The sequence below is a fragment of the Cynocephalus volans genome, chromosome 15 (genome assembly GCF_027409185.1).
Source record: "Cynocephalus volans isolate mCynVol1 chromosome 15, mCynVol1.pri, whole genome shotgun sequence".
Classification (NCBI taxonomy): domain Eukaryota; kingdom Metazoa; phylum Chordata; class Mammalia; order Dermoptera; family Cynocephalidae; genus Cynocephalus; species Cynocephalus volans.
This window is the reverse complement of record NC_084474.1, coordinates 54,214,678-54,225,826: the sequence shown is the minus strand read 5'-3', so window position 1 is coordinate 54,225,826 and position 11,149 is coordinate 54,214,678. Positions and strand designations below refer to the sequence as shown.

The following is an 11,149-nucleotide window of genomic DNA, read 5'->3' as shown; positions in this document are numbered from 1 at the left end:
GCTGCCAAAAAGAAAAAGAAAAAGAAAAGATGGCACAAATCTTTCCATGACTTTTAGAAGAACTCTCATGTGTGTGTGTGTTTATTGTTTGTTCTATTGGTTGTTCCTCTGGAGAACCCTAATACACCAGGTATTTTAATTTGGTCAAGCTTTTTCCCTGACCCTTTCTCCAGGGCACAGCTACTCATGTAGAAAACTAGAGGCAGCACTGTTTAAGAACTAACTCTTAAGTCATTTGTAAAGCTGGTCCTAAGTTGGTTAGAAAAATGCCAAGACTGCATTAAAGCACCAGACCAAAATCAGTGGGACATCTCTTGAAGAAAGACTTAATGTGTCCCCTGGTGTTGTCTCCCAAAAGATTTTGCCTAGCTCCAAGTCTTCGTTGACTGCCCAGTGCCTTTGATGAAAGCCCCCATTTCTGTTCTGCCTCATTCTGTATGTCCTCCAGAGAGAAAGGGTGGGGTGAGAGCTGAGGCCACGTGTCTCAGCCAGTCCAGGCTGAGGTTTTAAACTCACATTAAGAGCCTCTGTTTACCTTGATCAGATTTCTTCCCTGCCCTGCTAAAAATGCAGTCAGGAGAATCTAAATGCCATGAGACTTTTAAAAAGAGTTTGGAAAGTGGAATAAATGGTCCTTCCAGCACTAGCCAAGGATGATGGGAATAAGAAAAAGGCAGTCTTCAGCTTTTCATCGCTTTTGTCTGTATCCTGCACATCACGTAACAACTTCTTAATTGTTTTCTCTCCCTAAAATTGCGCAGGTCTCCTCTTGGTTCAATTTTTGGTTTGACAAAATTTATTGAGCCCCTGCTATGTGTTTGGCACTGTGCCAGATGGTGGTGATACAGCAGTGAGCAAGACCCACAGGGTCCTTGTCCTCATGGGGCTTTACAGTCAAGGGAAAAGAGAAAGACACTAAACAATTTCAGTAAAGGGTAATGATTATTATGACAGCTGAAATGTCAAGGTAAAAGGGCAGAAGAAACATTCCCAGCAGAAGAAATAGCATCTATGAAGGTTCAGAGCTCAGATGTAGGATAGGTAATAAGGTGGAAAGTGGTGTAGGAGGTTGGTAGAAGCCCTAATGGGGCAGGGTCTTCCAGACCTGTAGCACACTACAGCAGTCACCTGCCACATGTGGCTACTGAGCACTTGAAATGATGCTAGTCCTACCACAGATGTGCTATGAGTATATAATACAGACTGGATTTCAAATATTCATACCAAAAAAGATGTCATATATCTCATTAACAATTTTGTATTGATTATATGTTGAAATGATAATATTTTGAATATATTGGGTTAAGAATGTTAAAATTATTTTTTTTTCTTTTTTACCTTTTTGATTTTCCTACTAGAAAATTTCAAATTACATATATGGCTTGCATTTTATTTCTTTTAGGCAGCACTGTTCTAAGCCACGTTAAGAATCCTAGACTTAATCCTAAGAGCACTGGGAAGTTTTTGAGGTGTTTTAAACAGGGACATGACATGATCAGATTTGCATTTTTAAAAGACTCTGGTGAGGAGACTGGATGGTAGGAAAACAAGACTAGAGGCAGGGAGACCAGTCAGGGGCAGCTGCGTGGGCTCAGGTGGGAGATGCTGAATTAGATGGAGTGGTGACAGTGTGGGTAAAGAAAACTTTAAAAGTGGAATCACTAATACCAAACAGTTCTCATTCAAGTGATAAACGATAAGTTGAACCATATGAAATTTCCATCTTTGTCAATCAAAAATGGTTGAATACCTAAAGAACTAACTAACAAGGGCCACAGTTGGAATAATTGAGTCACAAAATGAATTAGTGTTATGATTCAAAGAATGACATAAACATCCATGAGTCCACATTGGCATAAATAAATAACTGAATAAGTAAATGTAGAAGCAACAATTCTTACAGGAGAATTCTAATTAGCTTATCAGTAATAACAGCCTCAGGCAAGATCTACGTAAGGATATTAAAATGAGTGGGGAAAAGTTTAAGCAGAAACAGGTTGTTCACAGTCTTAAGGTATCTCCCCCCCAAATATTTAATAATTTTAAACAGAAAAAAGTAAGTTTATAGTTGAAAATTCCAGGAACCATCACCTTAGCCCAGTGAGTGAAGTTAGCATCACCAACAATGCACATTGACATCATGTGTTCCTTGTAATGATGCCCTGAGAAAGGCATTATCACTCCATGGTATCTTGCCCGATTAATGCATAGCCTCAATCTAATAATGAAAAAGCACCAGACCAACCCAAATTGAGGGGCATTCTACAAAATGACAAATATTGTTCAAAAGACAAGAGAAGACTGAGGAACTACCACAGTTTGGAGGTTACAGAGGCCTGACAACTAAATGCAATTTGAGACCTGGATTAGGTCCTGTAATAGAAAAAAAGAGTAGAAAAACCAGGGAAATCCTTCAGATGCCAGTACTGACTAGAACCAAAAAAGGAATATATTAAAAAAAAAAAAAAAAAAAAAAAAAAAAGAACTAGTGAAATCCAAACAAGTTTTGTACTTTAGTTAATAGTATTATACCAAAGTTAATTTCTTAGTTTTGATTATCATGAAAAGCTGGATGAGGTGTATATAGAAACTCTACTTTTACAACTTTCTCTAAGTCTAAAATTATCTAAAAAGAATTAACTGTTAAGAAAACTGAATCTCAGCAATTTCATATAGTTCATCTTAATATGTCAGACAAGAAGCAATCAAAATTGAAGTGCTAAAGCTACACGTCACACTACTGTAATGTGCTACAAATGCACTTGTTTGGGAGCAACTTTCTCATCAAGATCATGGCCTCCCTCAACATTCATACATCAAAAATAATACTTTATTTGAAGGATTTATTTAGAAGATTCCTAAGGAAAAGTCTCAGATGTCAACTAGGACTGGGAAGAACACAGAAACAACAATTCCATTGGCCGTATCATTACAAGGGACTGGGCTTTGGGATAGGTGGAGAAAACTTCAGCCATCTTCCTCCATTCCCACTTCTGGACCTGTCACCATGAGGAAATCCAGGGGAGTTAGGATGGCCCAGGTTCCTAATGCTGAAGCTGCAGAACAGCAGGGCCTCTCCAGCAGCTGTGTCACACTTAGGTGGTATTAAGTTTCCAAGGAAAGAAGTAACAACAGGTGCAGAGACAACTCGAGACACTTGTCCTAACAACTGGTGCAAAGTACACTGCCCCTACCACAGTGTTCCACAGTGAGCCAGACTCTAGGGTCAATGGTTATGCTGGGCATTGTGGAAGATGGTCTCATGTCCACAAGGGGATCTCCAAGCAAACAAATACTAATCTACAAAATTATACCCCATACACTAAGTAGCATTCACAGCCCGTAGGGGTTTTTTTTTTTTTTGCCCCTAGTCGTTTGTACTGACCAGCAACTAACAAGTATTTCTCTTTAGAGATGAATTAGCTTTCATACAGCTTAAGTACCAATATGTTTATTGGTATTTAAGGTATCACTTAATAGTCTGAGCTAATTTAACTTCTAGAAGTGAGCAGTTTACTATTTAATAGGTCAGTCTTCTTTTCATTTGCCACAGCAGTTTCATTGCTTGTAATTATTCACTGTGGTGCTCCCTTTAACTTAATGCTACTTAAGGTTTTGCTGACAGTCAGAGCTCTATTTCACCCCCAAATCATCAAAAACGTGCAAGAATTTTTAAAAACTATAATGTGCTAGGTTCCTTAGAAATGGCCAGCTCAGGGCCGGCCCGTGGCTCACTCGGGAGAGTGCGGTGCTGATAACACCAAGGCCACGGGTTTGTATCCTATATAGGGATGGCCGGTTGGCTCACTAGCTGAGCGTGGTGCTGACAACACCAAGCCAAGGGTTGAGATCCCCTTACCAGTCACCTTTAAAAAAAAAAAAAAAAAAAAAAGAAATGGCCAGTTCACACATTATCTCAACAAATATATAGAAACTGGCCTCACTTTGTATATTCTACATTGTTTCATGTTAAACATATACAAGGGTACTTCAAAAAGTTCATGGAAAAACTGAATTAAAAGATAATACGAATCCTTCCATGAACTTTCTGAAGACCCCTTGTACTTCAACAGTTCTAAATTTGAATGAGATCCTTAGAGAAATTCAGTCTAAGTCTTATATAGTACAAGTGATCAATATGAAGGTCAGAGTAAGAATAGTTTTTAACAAATGCAATGAACCAATCATATATACCAAAGGAAATTCTTTATTGTAAACAAGATATAAAGTACAACAAAAGAAATACTGTGCAAATTGTAAGTCACAAGGATTTTTTTTTTTAAGAGAAAACTCTTTTGTTTTTCAAGGATCCAAATTTTAATGTCAGAAATCTACACCCAATGTACATAAAAATGTTAAATGTGCAGATATAGTGACATTTTTCACTATATATTTTTAACAACTTTTGTTTTACCACTGTGTATATCATTCTCTATACAATATAACAGAAATACTGTTAACAAAAGTGAATGTTTTCATAATTTTTCTACCTACCTACCTCCACATCCCCAAAAAACTCCTATAAATTAATAGGACAACACTTGTCCATCTGTGAATAATGGTCACTAACTTTCTAATTCAATAAAGCTCACATTATATCTTCATAACAAAAGCCATCTTTCTCAAGGAGTTATCTAAAGTTCTTGATATCCCTTCTTTACAATATATATTTTCATCTTCAGATTTTTTTTTCTAAACAAAGTGCAGTGTATCATATAGTCTACAGAAAACATGTTGGTATACAATTTTCAAATCTACACAAGAAACTGCAGGCAAACTAAAGTTCAAAGCATAATAAAATGCCTATATATAATCATTTGTTAAACTTACAAAAAAAATGAAAAAAAATTTTTTAGCTACTTGAAAGCAATTAAATTAATGAGGAATCCAACCCATTGGCCCTCTTTAGTGATATTACAGCCATTCAATTCCAAATATCAACAATAGTGTAAAAATGATAGTTCTAAGATATATTTAACAATTACATCCACAAAGTTGACTGGAAAGACTAGAAATAGTAAACAAGATAACTCTAGGAAAAGATGACAATATCTGTAATAATACAAACTGATTTTACATCTCCAACTCTGTACCGTAATGTTTATTTCCAGTCTCTGTTCTTGAAACCAGTGCTTTAGAAGAATCACATTGAAAAGTTGGTCTCAAGTAAAAACAGCAAAAGTAAAGTAACAAATGTGCACACAAATTCAAAATCTGTGCTACCTGTGTCGACCTCATCTGAAACCTTCAAAAAATATTCAAAGGAATAAAAGCTTTCTCATCTCTCTTATGTGATAAGAAATGAAACCTGCCATTCTGTGACCTGCCTGTGACCGAAGCACTTCTTTCATCTAACCCAGGCTAGGTCTTCGCCCCCGGCTGTGGGGCTTCTGCTTTCAGCCCACACTGGAGGGCCACAGACTTGCAGTGGAAGCATTTTTACATCACCACTGGCTCCCAGCTGTGACCAAAGTTAGTTCTGATTCTTCGCCTTCCAAACTGTCACTGTGTGGGAGCAGGGGTTGGAGGTAAAGCAATGTCGTTTAACTTGCTCACTTCCATTTGCCAGTTTGGGAGCTTCTTGGCTGACAGATGGCGCCGGGCATGCTTGGTCAAATGGTCACTCCTCATGAACCGTCGGTCACACATGGGACAGGCAAACTTCTTCTCACCAGTGTGGGTTCGCCGGTGTCTGGACAGTTCATCGGAACGGGCAAACCTCCTTTCACAACCTTTCCAGCTACAGCTGAAAGGCTTTTCTCCTGAAATAAAGAAATTCAGATCATCGTTATTATGTGCTTATTAAATCACTGCAAATTACATGTTCAAGTATATGTAAAGGTGTATGAAGAGATACATTTTAAAATAACAAAAGCTGATAAGCTAATAAACTGCCAAATGGGTATTAGATATGTATTGCTCCATTTTTAAAATTCACTCTATCACATTTACAAAAATCTCCCCCTTATAAAAGAAGCCAAAAACCTAAAAAAAGGTTTTCTGACCTTTTGACCTACGGTTCAAAGGCTTTAAAGATACTTTATTAAAGTAACTACTCACCCATGTGAAAAATCATTTGAGAGATTAAAATAAAAACAACTTGATAAAGTCTTTTAGAGGACCTTGCACTGGTAAATATCCACTGAGCTGACTAATTAGGCAAGTTCTTCCTTAATGTGCCTGGTTTGTATCTGTGATCACAGCCCAAAACTCATCATTTAAAAATTCAAAGACATAAATAAATGGTTGGTACCTGTATGTGTTCTCGTGTGGGCCTTTAGATGAGAACTTTTAAAGTATGTCTTGCCACATCCTGGGTGGCTGCAGATGTGACTTCTTATCCTCGATGAGTCAATCTGAGGAGTGACTTTTGCTGCCGAAGGGGAAAACCCAGGAGCAGGGGCTATGGGAGAGAGTCTGGTGCCATTTGGGCTCACCACTGGAGGTTTTGGGCTCTGCACAACAGGCTGGGGCACAACAAACATAACGGCGCCTTTGGGCACCTGAGTGCCCATGAACACAACAGGAGGGCAGACTGCTGGTGGCTGGCTGGGTGGAGTGCTGGGAACAACTGTTGTCACCATAGGGTTATTTGCAGGAAGGGGAACCATCTGACAGATGACCGGCATGGGTGGCACTCCCCCCGTGGCTACTGCAGGTGGAGAGACCAACACTGACTTCTGTTGTGGGGATGGGGACATGGGGGCTGGCTGAGATCTACAGATGACTGTCTCTGAGGAAGTCACAGGAAAGTCATAAAGTGCAGCACTTGCTTTCTCATCAACGTCTACCACTGTGATTTGCTCACATTTGGATCTGTTTGGTGACACAGCAGCACATGGTATGTTTTTTCTTGCAGCCTCAACATTTAGGTGGGTTCTTCTTCGAAAAGAATTGTCCTGATAGTTAAGGATGCTGGCTGCTTTCACTGGGCACGATCGGTGGTTACAAAGTTGGGCATCAGCTGTATGACGAATCACACTTGTTGCTTGAGCCTTGGGGAGTTTGGGGGCAGACACTGGGCTCTTTTCTTCTTCCTTGGAAGGTGCAGCAATGTGAGGCTTAGCAGTATCTGAGAATGATTTGAAGTGCCCAGGAGATGGCGCTGGTGCCATCAGATTTGACACTTGAGAGGGTTCAAAGTCAGAGGGGCTGTAAGGTGGAGTCAAACACTAAAGAGAAAAGAAAAATACAAGCAACAGCATGAGAAATTTAAAGTTCATTATGTAAATTATACGAAATCCTATCATTTACATCCACCTTAGAAACAGTAATACTTACAAATGCTGGGATCGTATGAAAATCAGGTGTCCCTGGCAGTAGATTTTCTTCCTCTGACATGTCAGATACTGGTGTAACAGGTCTGTTTTCCATGTATTTCTTAAAATCAGACTTCCAACTGCAACTCATTGACATAAGTGCTTCTACAGCTTCAAAATGACTTTTCTCTGCAGTTTTGTTCCAGGAGTACACACTCTCTTTTGGCCTTTCAGAAATCATTTCCATTCTTTCCTCCTAAAAAACAAAAGATTAAGGCCTATAACCATATTTTTTGTCATCCAAATGACACAAAGAAATGTGCAAACATATTCTCCCCTCTCTCTCTTTTTAAACAACTTGCACAATTTTCCAAGTTAAAATTGAAATAATTTTTCTCTCACCCCTACTATGATACAAAGTTCAGCTACACTTGTCAGGTGATCGAGAATTCGTGGAAGCAGTAATAAAAAATCTTCCTCATTCTTTTCCTCACACTAGGCTTGAACACTGACATCCTGACAAGGTAGAGAGGAACACCTTATCACTGTTAAGGGGACCAAGGCCAGAGTTACCAATGCATCTGTGATAAAAAAACGTAAGCAACAATTGGCTTCGAAAAGCATTTTATAGTCTTTCCACAGTAGCCACCTGAGATTAGGGTCAGATAAAATAATTAAGGGAGGGCTCTGCAAAACACTTAGGTTTTTTCAGTACTACTGGTATGGTATGAGATCTTTTGAATTCCTAATAGAAAAAAAAGGCCAAAACTTTCTTATAAAGGCAAAATGCAGTGGACCAAGCTCTGGCTGTTGATATGAGCCTGACCTTTGGAAAGTCACTTTGAACTTTGGGATGAAAATCAAGGGATTCTCAAGATCTCTTTGAAGTTCAAGTTATACTAGATTTGAAACCTAAAATTATTTGACAACTGGATTATCTATGGTAAAAAGAGGTCAACGGAAAAGCTTTAGTCGTTTCAGCCTCTCGATGTTTCTATTCTCTTTTATAATATCTATTTAACACAATGGTTTGCTGTGCCTAACTATGACCAGCTAATGCAATAATTCTAAAAAAGAGACAATCAGAAAACTTAATACTCTACTCAGAACTTGCAAAAATCCTGACTGTAGAGTCTGCAAGAGTCAAAATAGAATCTATTTTAATTTCTTCAAGAACTGCTTGATGACAAGAATAACAGCACATGCTTTGTATTTACTTGTACAACTTCAACCTGTATTTGTCTTATACTAAGTTCTTTTAACTACATGTAAAAATGGCACTACCCACCATCTCTCCCATTTTCCACACACACAAAAACCGTCCAGGTTCTTTTGGCCAAAGTAGAGGTTGTGTAAAAATACCGAAAAAAATTCTTTACGTTGCAAGATATTATTTTCAAGGCTTGTTTTTAAAAATACTTGATCTTTTCGTGTTGAAACCCTAAGAAAACCCCATTGCCCTTGAATATGGCTAACAATGCAATTGCATAATCGCGCGCGCTGCTTTATGTAAGCTGCAATGAACAGCGCGTGTATGTGTAGAAGCCTCCTCAAGACGCCGATGCAAAGAAAGGCAAGCAGAGAGGAAGGGGCGCGAGCTGGGAAGGGCAGGAAGGGAAACCGGGAGGGAGGAAAGGGAGTGGGGCGCGAGGCAGGAAAGGGAAGCGCGGGCGGGCGGAGGCGCGGGCGGGCGGCGGGGGAGATCCTCGCTGGCGCGGACAGACGGATGGGGCCGCCCTAACCTCCGAGAGGCTCGCGGGTGAGTCACTGGGAACATTCCTGGACGCTCTCACGTCCCCGCGCTCCTGCCCCCGCCATTGGCCAGCCGACCGGCGGCCCGGGCGCCGATTGGCTGGGCGGCCAAGGGCGGGGGCGTGGGGGAGGAAGGGGCGAGGCATGTGAACAAAGCGTGATCAGCGGCTGCTCCCGGCGGCGCAGGAAACGTGAACTGGGAATTGCCGCGCCGTCACCTTTCCCCTACTTCCTGAGCCGCGCCGGGCCCCCGCCCTCGCGCGGCCGGGGGAAGGGCCGCGAGCGCCGCCGCCAACCGCCCGACCGAGCGCGCCGGGCCCGCAGGGAGGGGCGGGGCGCCGGCTGCGGGAGGCGCCCGCCCCTTCTAGCTCCCCGCGCGCCGCTGTTCCCTTAGGAACCGACAGCGGGGCCGGGCCTCGCTCCCGCCCCTGGCGGAGGCCGCGGCTGGGTCACTCGGGGACGAGAAGCTCCCCGGCGCACCCGCTCACGGCCCACCCCCGGCCTCCGCCTCAGCTGCCGGAGGAGGAGCCGAGTCCCCGCGGAAACCCGGCCGCCGCCCTCCTCCCGCCGGCAGCCCCCGGGGACCCGGCCGAGCCCACGGCGCTTCCCGCCCACACGGCCACGGGACCTCAGACCACCCCGTCTCTCCCCGCAGACGCGGCGCCCTCTCCCCGCGGTTTCCGGCAGCTCCAGCCCCCGCCCGCCGCGCGTCTCCACGGGTTCCCAGACGTGCAGCCCCCACAGCCTGCGGCTCCCGCCTCGACACGCGGCCCCCGCGTCTCGCGGCCCCAGCTCCCCCCGCCCACCTGCCCGCTCCAGCTGCTGGGTCCCGGCTTCCCACCCTCCCGCCCCCTCGAAGGGGGAGTCAGTAAGGCGGCCACCTGCCTCCGCCGGGGATGCGAAATCCCATCCCGACGTCTGGGGAGGGAGACAACTCGTCCCCTCTCGGCGGTCGCTGGGCCCGCTTGTCATCCCCCGCGCCGACGCCGGGCGCCCCCTCCCCCAACCCCGAGCTGTCTGCTGAGTAGTCCTCTCCTAGCGGTCCTCAGCTGGCAGCCCCCGTCCTGCAAGCCTCTGCTTAAACCCCCAAGATGCGTACCCTTCTCTCCTCTCCTGTGGACACCCCACCTCTCAAATGCTTGCGAGCAGTCCCCCTCCTCGCTGGAAGTCCCATTCCTGATGCAGATGCGGGCATCTCTCCCCAGTGCCAGGTGGAGGGTGGCCCTTTTATCCCTCCCCCCATTCCCCTTCCACTAACCTCGCTGCCAGGGCAGCAGCCCCCTTTGCATTGCTCCCGCACCTCCAGTCATCCTCGCCCTCACCTCATCTGCCTCCTTAGGTGTCCCTGCAGACCTGCCCCTCCCCCTCTTCTGCACACCTAGCCCAAGTCCCCTGGCTCCCGTCTCCAGGTGCCAGTTCTCCCCTTCCGACCCCCTCCCCAACACACACGCCCTCACTAATGCCCAGAGTCTGCAGGCAGAAAGCCCCTTCTTCCCCAGTACCCGGATGCAGCCCCGGTTCCCAGGCGTGGCTAATGTCAGGGGCTCTGGGTTCGCGACCCCGCTGGCCCCCGGACACGGTGAGGAAGGAAAGGGGCATCCCCAGGTTACTTACCGCAGCCTGCTGGAAAGAAGCGCCGAAGTTGAGCATGGCTGGCTGCCTGGCCGCCGGCGAGCTGACTGGCTGCTAGGCTGCTGGCTGCCTGGCCACAGACGGACGCCGGGAGACACTCGACGCCGCTCCCGCCGCTGCTGCGCTCCGCGCCGTCTGCCCCCTCCCCATTCAGGTAGCCGCTCCGCCTGCCCTGAGCCGCGGGCGGGGGCGGGGGCGGAGCCTGCGGCCGACCAATCAGCGGCAAAGGTGTGTGAGGCGCCGGCCAATGGGCTCGCTGTGCCACGCGTGATCAGCAGCTGCCCGGCAGCGTGAAGCTTGTGTCAGTGGAGCGTGTACACAATCACCGGCGGCGTGTTCCCTCCGCCCTGCCCGGGGGAACTCCCGCAGCCACTTGAGTCAGTGACGGCCCCCGCCCCTCGCCCACCCCTCGCCACCCGTCCCCCGCCCCGGCCTAGGGGGTGGTGCCGCAGGCTAACGGGGAGGCGCGGTGGCGCTCCCAGGCACTGCGGAGCACCGGCCCCACG

At 45.6% G+C, this 11,149-nt stretch overlaps 1 protein-coding gene across 1 annotated transcript; it reads right to left on the bottom strand.

Annotated features, from left to right (window-relative positions):
- Positions 1 to 4,191: 4,191 nt before the first annotated feature.
- On the bottom strand, positions 4,192 to 10,798 carry KLF10 (KLF transcription factor 10). The gene is made up of 4 exons (XM_063079488.1): positions 10,626 to 10,798; positions 7,282 to 7,515; positions 6,254 to 7,172; positions 4,192 to 5,762 (listed from the first exon to the last, which is right to left on the bottom strand). The coding sequence occupies exons 1-4, from the start codon at positions 10,659 to 10,661 to the stop codon at positions 5,503 to 5,505; spliced, it is 1,449 nt and encodes a 482-aa protein (XP_062935558.1). The 5' UTR covers positions 10,662 to 10,798; the 3' UTR covers positions 4,192 to 5,502.
- Positions 10,799 to 11,149: the final 351 nt, after the last annotated feature.

Bases quoted from the DNA above. Each gene is read 5' to 3' on its own strand.
- KLF10 (XM_063079488.1), bottom strand. From the start codon at position 10,661: ATGCTCAACTTCGGCGCTTCTTTCCAGCAGGCTGCG. The intron at 7,516-10,625 runs GTAAGTAACCTG...TTTGTTTTTTAG, and splicing joins CTTCTTTCCAGCAGGCTGCG to GAGGAAAGAATGGAAATGAT. The intron at 5,763-6,253 runs GTACCAACCATT...TCTTTATTTCAG, and splicing joins CCACACGAGAACACATACAG to GAGAAAAGCCTTTCAGCTGT.